At 47.2% G+C, this 16,790-nt stretch overlaps 1 protein-coding gene across 1 annotated transcript in view; it reads right to left on the reverse strand.

Annotated features, from left to right (window-relative positions):
- SAMD4B (sterile alpha motif domain containing 4B) overlaps positions 1-16,790 on the reverse strand; it is a 35,484-nt gene that overhangs the window by 17,694 nt on the left and 1,000 nt on the right. Inside the window, exon 2 of the mRNA XM_074314342.1 lies at positions 4,914-5,316. Within this exon, the coding sequence (XP_074170443.1) occupies positions 4,914-5,109 (196 nt within the window). The 5' untranslated portion in view covers positions 5,110-5,316. The remainder of the gene's footprint in view (positions 1-4,913; positions 5,317-16,790) is intronic.

A 16,790-nucleotide genomic window follows, 5' to 3' on the forward strand; every position in this document is an offset into this window, starting at 1 on the left:
CACAGGATTGTTGTAATGATTCAATGAGATAATTGTGCACAGCACCTGTGTTAGGTGCTCTATGCATCTGACCTATTATTGCTGCTCCTGGTTGAAGCTGTAGAGCCCATGCTGTTCCCAGGCTAGGGGGAGCAATTCACATAGGAGAGCACATCTGGGCCTCCCCCTTAAGATTACTAACAGTGGGGAATTTCACGCAGTTATTTACCAAAAACAGACACGATGCTGGTTTCTCTGAGCTAGAGGTACAACAAGCAATGATGAAATTCTGGAGGTGGGCGGATGGGGGTGGAGGCTGGGGAATGCCGTGATGCCAATGGCTGCTTCTGCCCAAGCTGCAAACCTGGATTCCAAGGCATGGAGAAGATTAGGGAGACTGGGAATATGAGTGCCCTCTTGGCCAAGTGACCAGAGCTAAGTAGGTCACGACCCTGGGTCCTGGCAAATCACAGGAGCTAAATATATCTTGGAGACTGCCATAAGAGCAAACCCATTTTTATGTGCTGGGCTGTTGCAACAAATCGTGGCAGCCTCAGGCACCAGTCAGAGGGACTGGGGTTTGGCTCCAAATACGCCCTTCTCTGCCTCACTCCAGCTCACACAGACGGGGAAGGTCAGGGGCTTACATTTTTGTTTGATGAACTGTGTCAGTAGAGCTTGAAAGGGGAGGGTGGAGGCATCAGAGCTGAGCTCTGGTGACTCACTCAGCCATGGCCCCCTCCTGATCTCAGTTTCCTCACCCGATTCAGTGAGCCAGAGAGGGAGGGGCTTAAACCTGCTGGATACAGGGACACTGACAGAGGACAGGAGGACGAAAGAACTACAGGAAATGTGGCCCAGGAAGCTGTAGGACCAGGGAGGGAAGGGGATTTCAGCTTCCCTGGCCCCACCCTTCTGCTGCAAGTAAGAATCAGGGAAAGAGAGAGACAGGATTAGTTATAGCTCCAGACAGGCAGGGAAGACAGCATTGGGAGAAGGAACAGGGATGACCACAAGGGGAATCCTGGGGCCTCTCCCTGCCTGTTCCAGGGTGTTGTCTCAGATTCTGCTTCAATGGAACCAACACTAGCTGCCTGGGCTGGGGGACTTCCCTAGACCCTCCCAGCTGCTTGAGGAAAGGACAGCCCAGAACAGAGCCACTGTCCACAGCCCCCACTCCTTGCAGGTCACATGACAGTACCCTCACCACCTTCCTGGGCCCACCCAGAATCAGTATCAGCATCAAGACAAGTGGTTCTCCACTAGATGCACAGAGCCAATTATGGAGCTTAAAAAAACATCAGAGTCTCTGGGGATAGGACGCAGACCTCAGGTTCTTTTTATAAAGAAACTGGGTGATTTCGACATGAAGCCAGAGTTGGAACCCACTCGCCTAGATCAAACCCTCTGCACTCCCCACCCTTCCTGAGGAGGTGGGCAGGTGGGCAGCTCTGCCCCAAACCCAAACCTGAGCCCAGGGTCTCCTTGGGAGAACCGTAGGAAGTAGCAGCGTTGGGTGGGTGGGACATGAAGTACAAACCCAGAAAAAGGCAGAGGGAACTGCCTCACTGTTCAGTCCTCCTGACCTGAAGGGATCTGAAAAGATGAAGAACTTCAGACCCTGGAATTGGCAGCTTTTACTGAGGAATTGGTGGACTGACTGAAATCAAGATTTGGTTTCTGGGGTAGGTGTGCATCTTAGTGGGGAGGAGGGACAGATTTGGGGGAGGGGCATCCCATAAAATAGTAAGAACCACTGCTGTAGAAGAATGTGCTGGATCCCCAAACAGAGCAGTATGCTTGGCTGTAACTCTGCCTTCTTCGGCATATTCTTTCAGAGCCCAAGAGATACTGGGAGAGTATCTAGAACTACGCCCTGACTGTCCAGATGTGAACCCTCAGGCACAAGAAGGGTGGGGCTGGCCCAAGTCTCAAGAGGTGTTCGGTGGCAGAGCTGGATCTAAAACTCTTGGGTGTCCCGACTCCTGTTCTCACGTCCTATGACAAATGAATCATCCAGCAGGCACCCTCTTGCAAACTGCCTGCTCAGCAGAAGAACCCGGGTACTTGTTCCCAGGCCCAGCCCCTCAGCATTCTAACTTAGTGGGTGTGGGTAAGGGGCCCGGGAACCTGGCTTTTAACAGTCACCTCTTCTGCCACCAGGTGATACTGACGATGATGTAAGTTTGGGAAATACAAGGGAATGGGAAGGGCATAGTGAACAGAGGAGGCGAAACAGTCAGAGGATGCACAGCTCCTTCCACAAGGCAGGCGCCCCAGCCCTGGAAGCAGCTGCTTCCTTCACAAATAAGGCCGGGCGGGGCTTTCTACTTGAGAGTGGGAGCGAGTCAGGAGACACAGGCCTCTTAGTTTCGGAGCCCCCATGTCTTCCAGGGAAGAGGCATTCAAGGCCCTACAGAATTGCTCTCCGGTCATGCTTTGCTCTCTAACCCTAGCAGGGTGCCTGTTGACTCTGGAGCACACCATGGCCTTCCCTCTCTTCTTTCTAAGTTTTCCCTACTTCTCCATTTATCTAAGTATCAGCTTGCTATATTCTCACCGTCTCACATGGGACTGTGGATAAAGATCTTGATTCATACATGCACTCACTAGTCAATTCGCTCCACAGCAATTCCCAACCCTGACTACGCATTCCCTCCAACATCCCCATGCAACCATCTGGGACGAGCCTCGGGTTCTTGGCATAAAGTGTACCATGTCTTTCAAGGGCCATGTGGTAGGAACAAATACTGTAAATGCACATAACTTCAAACTAGGAGTCCCAGAGAATTCTAGGAATTTATCCTAGAGATGCTTAAAGGGCAGACATTAGAGAATTGTTTATAAGAGTAAGGCTGAACATACCATGCGGTTAGAGCCTACACTGGTCAAGAGCAAGAGTTTTAAAGTAAATTCCAGCCCCACCTCTGAGCAGGTGTACAACCCAGGGCAAGTCACTAAATTCTCCAGGTCTCTGAAATGAGGAAATAGTAAGACCTACCTTACTATGCAGGTCGGGCTCTATAAACGTTACCTATTCTTACTACTAAGCAGCCATTAATAACACCGAGGTATACATGTATGTGCTGAATACTGAATGATCTTCAAGTTATACTGTTAAGTTATATAAAAAGCACACTGGTTAATATGCACAGTGCTTTGTTCTATGTGTTAAAACAATCAAAACAATGAAAAGGCTAGAGGGAGAACATGTATGTGCTCATACATGCACAGAACATGTCACAAAATACACACAAATTGGGAGCATGGACGTCTGGAAAGGAGACCTCACTTTTCACCTTTCACATGGTTTGATTTTACTACAAGTTCTACAAACAAAAGCAAAAACTAAAAATGCTCCAACAGCCCAAAGCGCTACTGGGGATGACATAGAGCCACAATTGGCTCCCAGTGCTCATCGAACTGCCTGCTCAGGACACGGTGGTCGCTGAGAATGTGGGACAAAGCCGCGTAAGACACTGGCCTGGCCCAAAGGAGCCCCCACTACGGGGCACAGCCATACCATGACCACAGAACTCCTGTCCCTGGTGCTAGAGCAACGGGGAGCCCTTCCTGGTTGGCAGGGAGGGAGGGTATGAAACGGCTGAGCCGAGCCGGGTTCTTGCTGCTCATGGTCAGCAGACCGGGACTTAAGCCGGTGTGACTGCGGGCCTGAGGAACCTCCTTCTCCGGAAACCATGGGGCTTTTGTGACTTGTACATAAAAACTGAGCAAAACGAAGGTGACTGCTGCTGAGACAGGGGGGCCTGGGGAGATGAGAAAGAGCCAGGCAGCTCTGTGGCTCCCCAATCCAAACGGCCCACGCTGATTTCCTCACCCATAACAATGAAAACAACAATTGACATTTACTGAGTGTTTACTACCTGCCTGGCACCAGTCTCAGAACTCACAACCACCCTGGAAGTTACCAACTTGATTTTAAAGATGAGGAAACCAAAGCTCAGAAAGGTTAAGTTACTTGGTTTTATGGCAAGTGACAGAACTGGGATTTAAACGTAGAAAGTCTGACTCTAGAGCCACCAAAGAAAACTGCTTTCAAAGTTACCACACAAGTTACAGCCAGTACTTAGCTTGTCATAAGGGCTCAGTATGAACTGTATTATGCGGAAGAAGGTGGGAAGGGTCTGGAAACACTTTCCATGGGTCCCGGCTGCCCTCTCCTGCTAGTTTTCAGGTGTGAACAACTCGCCCTCTGCTCTGGCCTCCATTTCTCCCCCCGTCAGCGAGGACAGCAGCTCTCCCCCAGCCAAGCTGCTGAGGCCCAGAGGCCAGAATCGCGTCAGCGGTGCCCTTTGAGATGGTGCTCGGGCCTGACGCCTGTTTATGTGTTGGGTCCTAAGGAGAGGTTCTAGAAAAGTCTGGCTTAACCATCCGAACGCCAACGTCATGAGACAGAACGTCTCCCTACTGAGGACTTAGGGAGCTAATATGGGCTGTATCTAAATTCAATCCTCTCTTGAAGCTCTTTATGCTTTAAGTCCAACCTACCTTTGAGAAGTGAAGAACAGTGTAAGATAACTTGTACATTTGGAAGTTTCTAAAATTCCCTCCTAGCTCTGATTTCCTAGCGCTTGAAAAATGAATCAGTGCTCACCTTCCACCCGCTTTCACAGGAGGTAACGACTTTAGCCTGTTCCTTTCAGCTGCCCCGATAAGCCCCTCTACGTGATCCTTCCTTTGCTATGGGCAGTTTCCAGTTTGCAGCGCCCTCCCCCAGGAGTCCCCATTCCATGCCTGAGGACACCAGGCAACAAAGCCCCAGGAGACCCAAGGTGATGACTTGGGGGATCAGGGACTGCCGACAACCGACAAACCTAGTGCCTACATGTCTTAGCACCGTCGCTGAGTGGGCCTCCCTGTTCTTGCTCCAGGTACCCCTCGTGCTGTGCTCCCATCTCTGGGGGTGGACTCACCAGCACTGTTGGCCTCCGACTCCAGCAGGTGGATGTCATTGCAGTCCGCCAATGAGTGCTCCAGGCAGAGCTGCAGGAAGCGGGCCTGGGTGCGGGTGACCCGCTTCAGAAGGGACAGCAGGGCCACCGTCTGCTCACACTCATTCCAGCCCTTGAACCAGCCAGCGAGGATGCCCACCTGGTCTCGGAACATCATGGTGCCGGGCCTGGGGCCAGGGTGGGGGGGACGGCGGTGGCGAGGGCCAGCGCCGTCACATGGTCTCGGCTCCGGGCTCCTGTTACCTCTCCCCTGAAGGCCAGGGCTTGAGAACGTTCCCTGGCGTGGTGGCAACAGGTGGTGGTGGGAGGAGGACACCTGCTCACATCGGGGGAGGTCTTGGTCCAGCCACACCTCTCCAGGCTCCTAGAACAGGAAGCAAGGGGGTCAGACAGGATGAAGGGGCAGGAATTGGCCTGGTGAGCATGAGGTGAGAGGGTAAGGAGGCCTCCTGCCTTCCTCTTTCAGGGTGCCTTCTTTAGAATGTGCTGAGCTCTTGGGAGGAAGGTGAAACCACCACCAGATACTAAAACAATTCTCCCTCCAATTTCCAGATCCAGAGAAAAAGCTTGATTGGAACTCAAGAGACCTACCCTAGGCGAAGGAGAGCGCCCCTCAGGCATGGCTGGCAGAGGGCCACAGGAGTGTGGGTTTAAAACAGTGAGTAAGTTGGTGAGATTTTCCAGGAATGGGAAATAGAAGAGGCCACACACTATAATAAAAGGTCTGAATTAATGGAGACCTGGCCCCAGGTGACATGACTCAGCAGACATGTGACCCCAAGCACATGCCCTGACCTTGCTGGTCTCTGGCCACCTCCTCCGAGGGCTGGACAGACTGCTCACCTGCTAAAAGGATCCCATGGGGTCTTTACATTATATTTCAAGCTAAGACTCACAAAGCTAGGATGTGGGTGGTGACCCCGAGTGGAGATCTCAGGTGTGTGGCTAGCTCCCTGATCAGTTAACTGTCTGGGTGCCCAAGGGTAAGGGCACGGACAGGGACCTTTTCAAATACCTCCAACAGGCTAGGCAGATCTCCCCTCCTCCAATCCAGCTCTCCCACTGTGGAAAAGGTGCAGCCCCGATGTCTAAGGTCCCACTATCTTTACTCTCCCAGTCTTCTTCTTCATTCCCCTGAGGGCCAATTTTGACCCAAGCAAGTCCAGTGGGTTGGGAACTCCCCTTGGCTACCAGAGATCCCAGCGTGTCATCCAGATACCTAAGAGCCAAGAGGATGTCAACCTGAGAAGGGGACACATCAAAAGTCAAAAACTCCAGAGAAGAAAGTATCCAAATTCCTCTCTTAGGCAGGAACTACACATAAGCTGTGTCAACTGAGCAGACAACAGGCCTCTTCTGCAGCTGACTGGTTTCTGGACACGACTCTGAAACCTTTTCTAAGTGTCTCCAGCTCTAGGTCTCCACTCACATTTCCTGTCTTTCTTGCAACCAGTGCTCTTGGCTCCATCCCCAAACCACATTTGGCTCCACCAACCTCTGGCTGCCAAGAGGACTGAGAACTCCATACAAAGACCCATTGAACCTGCTGGGCTCAGGTCTTAAGGAGCTACTGCCATCTCCCTGAACTTCTATGCTCCTGCTGAGGAGGGCTGGGAGGTGCTCCTGACAATGGCCGTGACTCACCTCACCCATTCTTTGTGGGACACCTGAACAAAGGGAACTGGCCTGGCTGTCAATCCCTTTGAATATAAGAGGCAAGTGTGGGGGAAAGTGAAACACTGTTCCAAGTTAAACAGGCCTCCAAGAAATCTTTTAAAAAGGGAAATCACATGTTGCCTCCTTGGCTTAAAATCCTCCAAGGACTTCCCATAGCACTTAAATAAAATCTACACTAAACCCAAATTTCTTATCTTGTTCTACAGGGCCCCACAAGACTCCTGTGGCCTCTCCATCCTCTTCTTGTACCAAGTTTTTTCCTGTTTACCTATCTGTGGCTGGCTCCTACTTGTCACTTGTCTCAGCTGAGTGTCACTTCCTCAGAGATCTTCTCTGACCAATCTAAGGAGTGTCTCTCTGTTAACTCTATTATGTTAACAGTATTTCGTTTCTTTTATATAATTAAACACCCTCACATATCATCTTATTTATGTTTGGTGTTTCTCGCTTCCCATCAAAATGCAAGCTATACAGTCACACAGTGCCCAGAACTGTGACTGCCACATAGAAGATGCTAGTATGTATTTGTTCAGTGAATGAATGAATGAATGAATGAATAAAAAAGGTAAGCATGGAAGAAGATAGAAGGAACAGTAAAGGGATTTGGAAATCTTGTCCTAAGAGAAAAATCTGAAGGCATTGAGGAAGTCTCCCCTGGGGGAGAGAAGACTCAGGAGCAATGGCATAACTGACTTCAAATACCTGAAGGGATAGCACACAGAAGAGGAATTAGATTTATTTATTCCAGAGGAGAACCAGGGTAGACAGACAGCTCTTAGAGAGAGGCAACATGGGATATGGGAAATGTTGATAGTCAAGAAAATTCAGTTCTAGTCTTGCCCCAGCCACTGATTCACTTTGATCTTCGAGCTAGTTTGCTTCTCTTCTCTAGAATGTGTGCGATAAGGAGCCAGACTGGATGAGACATGACAAATGGGTTTTATCTCACAGGCTAACTCCAATCGATCGGTAGTAGCTGCCTGTGGTAGGAGCACGATGGTGAGAAGGATCCTGAAGAAATGAAGCAATGAGGAATGATTGATAAACTGGGGCACACCTCTCAGAATCGGATATCATGTAGCTATTAAAAACATGCTTGATCCTGATAGCAAAATGAAAAAAAAAAAAATCTGTTATCTACATACAGTGTTTGATGTTTAAACACTGACCTGGTGGGATGTCCATAAGCTGCATAACAATATGTACAATATAATGACATTTTGTAAAAAGAAAAAAAAAGCCATATACAAAAATGCTTATATATCTTATATATGAATATTTATGTGTACATGTGTATAGAAGTGTATAGAACAGTATACCCTAGACTATTCACACTGGTTACCTTGAAGAGGAGGAAATAATAATAAATAACACTCTCTACATAACTTGTTACTGTTTCACTGATAGTTACAACTGAACACATACTTCTGTACATTTTCAAGGAATTTAATTTCAAAAATTTTAGGGGTACATTCTACTTTCTGGCTCAATGAGAAAGAGTACTGTGACTGATTATCAATATTTGCCCTGGATGCAGGATAGATGAGGGGTAGCTCACACACCTGAAAAAATCAGTTTCTCTTCCCAGCTCCAGCATTTTGTGGCTTTTAGTCCCAAGGAAACCACTGCTGTCTCAACATAAGGAAGAATTTTAAAATAATGTATCTGTCCAAGAATGGAACTGGCTGCCATGTGAGGAGGTAATAAGCTCTCTGGCTGCTGGAAGTGGTCAAGCAGAGGCTAGATGAACATCCCTTGGGAGTGGGAGGGATTCCTTTGCTGGGTGGCAACTCATAAGACAGAAGGACATGTTACTATTTCAGAGGGAATATTTGAGATGGGAGATTTGATATGCCAACAGCATTTACGGCAAAAGTGACCAAATCCACAAACAGACCAAAGTTGTGCACACTCTTACCCATAAACTCTTTTATTGGGTTGTTATTTTTTCTAAGCAACAGCACTGTACTCCCCAAATAAAGTGCTGACTAAACATTAATCCAGCTTCTTCCTCTAAGCCAAATGCTAGAAGCAAAGACATAGGACAGAGCGGGGTCTCAAACACGATGCTTAGAAGGTTTAGACAAAGCAGGCTGGTGAAGACTATGGTGAGCTGGAGTGCACCTCCCTGTCTAAAGGGAGAAGTCACAATTTAGCTCTAATCAACTGCTGCTATGTGGGTCCAGTACTACTAGGTCTTAGACTTTTTTTTTTTTCAAGTGGAGCCAGAAATCTGGAATTTTAAATAAAATTCCCCTATTTTTAAATATTGGAAATTAATTCACATTAATATAGCAACAATGAACTACTACTTGTATACAGAACAAACAAAAACTGTGGCCTGTGGTCCTTAGACCAGATGGACGGACACACACTGGGAAAAGACCAGAAGTCTGAAAACTATCCCTCCGTCGGGCCTCTCTGGTTCACACCTTCAAGCCACCCCACTGCTCAGGGAACATGACTGACAGAGAGGATCTAGTGCTCAAGGATGGTTCACAGTCCTCAGTAAACAATGGGTTTTAGGTAACAGTCCACTTTAAGAACGCATTGTTAAAAAAAAAAATTACCCCTAGAGGAAGGGATCCTATGTTCTGGACCCGAGAAAGATGATGGATGCTTGGTCTGCACGGTAACTGCAGAGGACTGGATGGCTTTCTTCCATCAAAGGACCAGAGGCCCTCAGCTGCCTCTTCTGGGTGCGTGGCAGCCGTGAGAAAGGAACACCTGGCTTGGTGAGAGAGCCAGGGCAGAGGCATCAGCACTTACTCCAAGGCATCTTACTGTGGTGAACCTGACGGATTTGCCTGCCAAACATCCATTTCTACCTTCTAGTACCAGCCCCACAAGTTCCCTTTGGAGGATTAATTAACTCTTTCTTGGATCCAAGAGTAGACAAGGAGTAACGCCTGGACGAGGAAAAGTCCTCCCTGAACCTCTGCTGGAAGTAGTGGGGAAAATGAGCTCTCAGTGCTGCTCAGATTACACATCTCCTGATGTTACTGGCTGCCACTTCAGCTACCTCACAGTGAGTCGGCCTTAGAAGGAAGCCGACACAGGTGAAGGCAGAGTCAAGAGATGAGGGGAGAAAAAGGGAGACCTGTTGCCATCATTTGAAGACCTGGATCTAGCCAGCCTCAAGCTCCCCCAACCCACCTCCTCCACCCCAGCCTTTTCAGTTACACGGACCAATAAATGTCTTTTTTGACTGAGGCCAGTTTGAGTTGGGTTTCTGTCACTTAAAGTTGAAAAAGCCTTAACTGCTCCTACACAAAACAGAATTCACCACTGCTCTGGTCTTTGCCCTCATGTCACCAAAAATGACTCCGTGTCTTTGAGGAAAGACACGGAAGGGGAACACCTATAGCAAAGCCTCCCAAACAACCCAATAATATTGCTGCCATATGTGGTCTCTAAGGGACCAAGTAACCTTCTTCAGAAGCATCTATCAACACTGGAAGGTGGGAAACAGAGACAAAAGTTGGCTAAGGTGTTCCAGGAAAAGCTGCCCACTAGGCTCCTTCGTTGGCCCCAAAGAGTGAGAAATGGCCCACAGACAGAAGGCACCTTTGGAGGTCAACTCTCCTCATTACGCAGCAGCACTGTGGAGTCAGTGAGACCTCGCTGAAACCTGGGCTCTCCCGCAGATACTTACTTGCTATGTTGACCTTTGGCAAGTAACTCAGTTTCTTTCTCAGTGAAGCTTGCAAGAATGAAATGAAACAATGTATATAAAAATACCAAGCATGATGCTGAGCATGTCTTCCTACATCACACATTCAGTGTCATTTGCTAGACCCTATGCTAACAGCTTTCCATGGATGAGCTCATTTGATTCAAAAATATATATTCTATATCTATCTCATATATATGTATATAACATTATGCACATTATATAGATGGAGAAACTGAGGCAGAAAGGGTTAAGTCAGTTATCCAAGACTGCCCAGAGATGAGATTGTTTAAGGCCAGGCAGTCTGGCTTTAGAGCTCTTGCTTGTTCCTGAGAATAATGCTACAGACTCCTGTAAGTTCCCTCTCACTGCCTAGAAAGTTGGGCTGAAGGGTACACCCTTTAAATGCCAACATCTCTGGATAAATAATGGGGTCCTATTAGCCTTCCTACCCATTCCTAGCCCTTCTACAGCACCCACCTAGGCCTTTGAAGAATTCACACTTCATGAACAAGGTAATAGGCTAGTTACCTAAGGTTAACTCACTATCCTGACCTGAGAACAGGACAATGTCAGAAGCCAAGGGAGCCCAACTTCTCTCTTGTAAAATCCAACCATTATTTTCAGAAACTCCTGAAATATGCACACAACATATATACAGGTATAGTATTGCCTCAGCCAAGAATGAGGCTTTCATATGAATGGTCCTGGGGATGGGAGGGAGGTGAGGTGAGAAGCCAGACAGGGCCTCCTGTAAGATAACAAAGCCTAGAGAGCGCTGAGAAACCCTGGAGTAGAGAAGCTGGTGTTCCTCCCGCCACCCCCAACCCCCATCTGCCTCCCCACAAAGTATTGCTGTCACTGTTACTCTTCCCACGTTCAAATGTGTGACCCCTCCCCTCTAAAACCCTATCTTTGGCTCTCTTTCCTTTCTCCATATATGTATTCTCTCACTTAGGAATGTAATCAACTCCTATAGAATCAACTATCACTTCTCTACGGACAACTCAGTACTTGAGTCATCTTTGACTCTTTCCTCTTCTATAAGACCTTGTCATCTAGTCTTGATAATTCTTTTTTCTTAATGTCAGCTAAACATGCCCTCCTTTTTCTTTCCCCAAACTCAAGTGGCTTTGGGACCAGACTGCTTGGGGTGGAAATATAACCCTACCACTTCCTACCTTCCTTAATTTGGGCAAGTGATTTCACCTTGCTGTGCCTGTTTTCTCATCTATAAAATGGGTTTAATAATAGTACCTAGTCTCAGAGTTGTGAGGCATAAATACTCTGATAGAGTTGTTAGCTATTATCATCATTTTGGATTCCTCTCTTTTTCTAATGACACCATTAAGTCCTGTTTTCTCTATACCTAAAATATATCCACGTCTCTTCATTCTTACTACCATCACTATGTTAAGTCATGATCCTTTATCATCTGGACAAATGTACTGTGTCCTAATTTGCCTCCTACTTCCACTTTTTGCCCCTCTCTATTCCTTGCAGAAATCAGTTAACTTTCTAAAAAGAAAAAAAAATCAGATCATGTCACTGTCTGGTTTTAAAAATCCTCTAATAGTTTCCCAATCCTCTTAAATGAAAATGTAAACTCCTTGCCATGGACCGCAAGGCCCCCCATGATTTGGCCTCTGGCAACCACCTCTCCATCCCCTGCTCCTTCTACCTCACTATGCTCCAGCCACACTGGTCTCCTTGCTGTTCCTTGGACACATCCAGGGCTTTTGCACTTGCTGACCACTCTGCCTGAAATGCTCTTCCCCAGAAAATCACATGACTGTTTCCCTCTCATCAACCAGACCTGGGTTCATGTGTGCCCCAAACTTCATCATCTCCCCAGTAGGAAGGAGCCTTTGGTCTGATATCATCAAAAGGTATTTCTTCAAAGGCTACAGCTCTTCCAGAAATGCCCAGACTGTAAGACCCACATGGGAAGGGAATGCTGTGGCTGTATTATTATCCACTGCTGCATTTTCAACTCCTAGCACAGCACCTGGCATAACAGACCCTCAATAAACACCTGTGAGAATTCCCCCACCTTGCAGTCCCTCCCCACATGTCACGATGCTTGGATTAGAATGCCCCACTACCAGATCTTCAAGGTGGTGCCTTCTCATCTTTCATGGTATCGGGCTCAATTGTTACCACTTCGAAGAGGCAATTCTGACCTCCTGTGTATAGCGGCCACCCCCACCCTCTTTCCCACTACTACTTTAATTCTTTCAGAGCACACGTCACTACCTGATTTCTTTTGTTTATACGTTCTCCCCCCCCATTAGAATGTATGTTCCATGAGTTCCAAGACCCTGACTGTTTCATTCACTGCTGCATCTCCAGTACCTAGAGAAGTACCTCCATAAATTATTTAATTGCTAGAGACATTTGAGACTTGCATACTCTATACACCGCTGTTCTGTGACTTGCCCTCAACCAGACTCTATTCAACACATTTACACGAAAACAAACAAAACAAAACTACTCACAGTAATCTACTTAACTCCCTTCCAAAGTTTTGAGTCCGGAAACCGAAAGCTGAGGTAGGGAACTGAATATCAGTACTCTTCCCCCCTAAGGCGACCAAAGCGAGCCAGTCAGCTCATTCCTGTCTCTCCCAGTGAGAACCCAAAGGAAAATCTGATTGGGTCAGACTAGCCATAAAGTCTCTCTGGATGCAAACAATCACAGATTAGGGCTGGGGAACAGTGAGGGGAACTATTATCAATGCTCAGAAAGGTCATGGGATGGAATCATAGTCTTACCTGGCTCAGCAAGTGAGAGAGTTCTAGGGTAAAGAACCCAAAACAGGTCTCTAAGGATCTTCTGTCATCATCTCACATTTATTCAGGGAAAAAACACTGTTTTCAAACTGGGGCTCTCAGGAAAGAGTTCTCTTTCCATTGAGGATGCTAAGGCTAGCTCTGGACTTTTCAGTAACACGAGCCAATTAATTCTCATTTTTGATTAAACTAGTTTGAGCAGTTAAGGTTCTATCACTTACATCTTTAGAGTCCTGGCTGATATGAGCTATTTATTTATTTTTTTTGCTAACACTAAGAACTTATGTGCAGGGTACTGTTCTAAGTACTTTATATGTATTAACTTATTTAATCCTTAGAATAATTTTATGAAGCAGGATATCATCACCTTCATTTTTTAGCCATGGCAACTAAGGACCAAAGAACTTAAGTTACTTGTCTTGGGTCACAAAACTGGTAGGTGATTAACGTGGGACGCAAATCCTGTCTGGCTCCAGAGTCTGCACACTTAACCACAACACTAAAATGCCCCATTGCTGCCAACCCTATCTGAACAGAAAATCCAACTCTGACTCCAGACACGACCATCTTGGCATGGACAGGGCCAAGAGAGCTTCTATTTGTGCCACCTGTCCTCAATTTCACCCTTTGTAAAATGAGGATAATTGTAGTTTACCTACCTCATAGGGTTCCTGTGAGTGAGATGAGACAATACATGTGAAGCACTTAAACAATGATGGCCACATAATAATTACTCAATAAACAGTAGTCATTAATATTATTACCCTTTGGGTCACTAAAGTGCAGCTGGCAAAATACAATGCAGACAGAAGAGATCTCTTTTCTTTTATCTCTGTCCTTTAAGGGGAGAAGACATGCCACAGGTGAGAGGTAAGGAGGCTTTTTTGTCTTTGACCCACTACATAGGCTGTATCCTTTGCCTGGAAGGTTACTCATTGTCCCAACTCCTATGGAACACCACCCTGCCCAAATACCACCTTTTCTATAAAGCATTTCCAGATAGAATGTTCTTTCTCTCACTGCTGAATTTCTACAACATATAATTTGTACCTCATGTTCTGCCCCATGTACCCGCTCAAACCCTCTACTGCACTGTGAGCTCCCTGAAGGCAGGCCCAAGCCTGTGATCTGTGTTTCCTCTTCTCGACCCCAGAGATAAACAGAATCCTTTGGAGCAAGTTGAGAGCCCTGTGGAAGGCTGAGAAGCCAATCAGGCTGGGGTGAGACAGGTAATCAGAATAGGACTTGGGTAGCTGAGAATCAGGAGAAAGCACAAAGAAAAGTCTCACAGGTAGGAGCAGGTGGGGCAGACAGGAGAGGCAAAAGGGGCTGGGGAGAGAAGAAAGGAGGGGAGAGGGAAGGAAGGGGCAAGAAGGTGTGTTGAACCTGAATGAGGAGTGAGATCTGAGGAACTTAGAGATTTCTGGTCAAACCAAGAAGAGCAGCCCATTCTCCAATGATTCCCAATAACTTACAAGATGACAGACCCCTTGTGGGATTCAGAGAGGTACAACACACATCTCAGTACTTTCCAAACTCCCAGTCCAGTGAGGATGAGTGGTCAAGTACATAAAAAATTACTAGGAAGGTGAATGTGCTCTAAGAAATACAATGGAGGGCTCTGGGCAGTAAGACACAGAAAATGAAAATATCTGCAGATGCCTACGTGAAGGGTAGATGAGGGACAGATGAGAAGAACTGGACATGGGCGTTCGAGGAGGTACCAATTTGAAGCAGAAGCTCCAAAGGCTAGAAGACGGTGTGGAGGGGAAGTCAGAAGGAGAAAGTGCTGAGGAAGATGTGAAAGGGAACCATACAAAGGAAGAATGTGAAGTAACTGCTCAAAGGGTGGGGTAACCTTGTGGAGAAGCCAGAAGCCTTGTGAGGAGAGTAAGGAGTCTTTCTGGAGGATGACTACTTCACAAAGGGTACACCCAGGAAAATGGGGGTGGGCAGTAGGGCACAGAAGTACACCCTGAGGCATCTTTCGAGGGCTTTCTGTGGGGAAAGGGAAACCCTCCTAGAGGGCAGGGGTTCTCAAACTTGCACATGCATCAGAAGCATCAGGAGGGGTCCTAACAGGTTGCCGGTCCGAGCACCAGGTTTTCTGATTCAGTAGGGCTGGGTTGGGACGCAGGAATTTGCATTTCTAACAAGTACCCAGGTGACGCAGATTCTGCTGGTGCAGGGACCACACTTTGAGAAGCACTGCTATAGGGGAAGAGATTCTTTGTGAGGAGGCCCCCAAAGGGGAAAAAGAAGGAGAAAGCTTCTGAAAGGAAAGTGGGAGGACTCCTCAAACAGTCTCTAAGGACGGTGTTAGGGTCTCTCAATCTCTGAAGGGAGGATCTGAAGGAAGTAGGGGGGGGATCTATGAGGACGGAACCTAAGAAAAATGGTCTGAGAGAAAGGTCTCTGAGGGTTAGGATTTCAAGGGGTGAAGGTGTCTCCTGGGGAACTTTTTATTGAAAGGAGACATGGAGCCTGTTGGGGGGGGGTGTTGTTTGGAGGATGATGGAGGCCTATGAAGGGACAATGGGGGAAGGAGGTTCAGATCTGCGAAGGATCTCTAAGTTGATCTCAGGGGAAAAAGAATGGAGATGAGCGGGTGTAAACAGGGGTCCTAAAAGGGGTAAATCTGATAGGGTCCTGGATAAGGTTTCTTGCGGATATCAGAGGGGGCTTCTGCGGGAGAGTTCTGAGGAAGTCTCATGAAGTTGCTCCAAAGGCTAGAAGTTTGGGTTGTTGATGCAGGGCAATTTTGGAGAAAATCCTTTAAAGGGTATCTGGGAGGTGTGGCCTTCCGAAAGAGATCTTCCTTCCATGCGCTGGAGCAGGGTGACAGAGGTCTATTAGGAACAACTCTGAGTAAAGTCCTCAAAAGGGTGTATGGGGAAGGTAGGCCTTCTGAGTGGAACGTGGGAATGTCAGAGGAGAGGGTTTTTCAGAAAGAATTCTGGGACTTTCTAAGAGCAGGAGCTCTAAGAGTTATTTTGAGGGAAGATTGCGAGGGGTGGGCGGGGAGGTCTTCTACAGAGGATTTGAGGGAAGCTGTAAGGGAGAATTCGAGGAGGAAAATCTCTAGGAAAAGTCTCTTAGTAAAGGCAGGAGGTTTCTGAGTGGTGATTCAAGGGGTTCTGGGGAGTGTTGGAAAGGTCTCTCAAGGGCACACCTCAGGAGGGCTCAAGAGAGGTTGCTGGATCTCTGGGAAGATGTGAGATCTTGAAAAACTGTATCTCAGAGGGATCATGAAGAGGGTCTTAGGGCTGACAGGGGTTGTGGGGAGGATGTTTAGAAAGTTCATCAAAAAATCGGTCTAGAAGGGGAGGTTGTAGAGAGAAACTATAAGAGGACTTTTTGCAATCCTGAAAAAGCAATTTTTGGAACATTTGGTGTGGGTTACTGGGTAAGATTTGGTGAAAAGGGGTTTTGGAAGAGGCTTTTGGAACGTGGGAGAAGAGTTTGCCATAGACTTCAGGGAATCTCTGGAGAAGATTTTTGGGATAAGTGAGAGGGGTCACAGAGGAAGATTTTTGGGGTGCATGGGGGTGATCTCTAGGTCATTTCAGGGTGGTGAGATTTAAGGGACATGAGGTCTCTGGGAGAGATTGTTGGGATCTGTGGAAGGGTCCAAAGATATAACTTCAGGGATATGTGAAGGGGGAGTGTATATGGGAGATGGCTGCTGGTGGGGGG

This window comes from Rhinolophus sinicus, linkage group LG11 (genome assembly GCF_036562045.2).
Source record: "Rhinolophus sinicus isolate RSC01 linkage group LG11, ASM3656204v1, whole genome shotgun sequence".
NCBI classification, from domain to species: domain Eukaryota; kingdom Metazoa; phylum Chordata; class Mammalia; order Chiroptera; family Rhinolophidae; genus Rhinolophus; species Rhinolophus sinicus.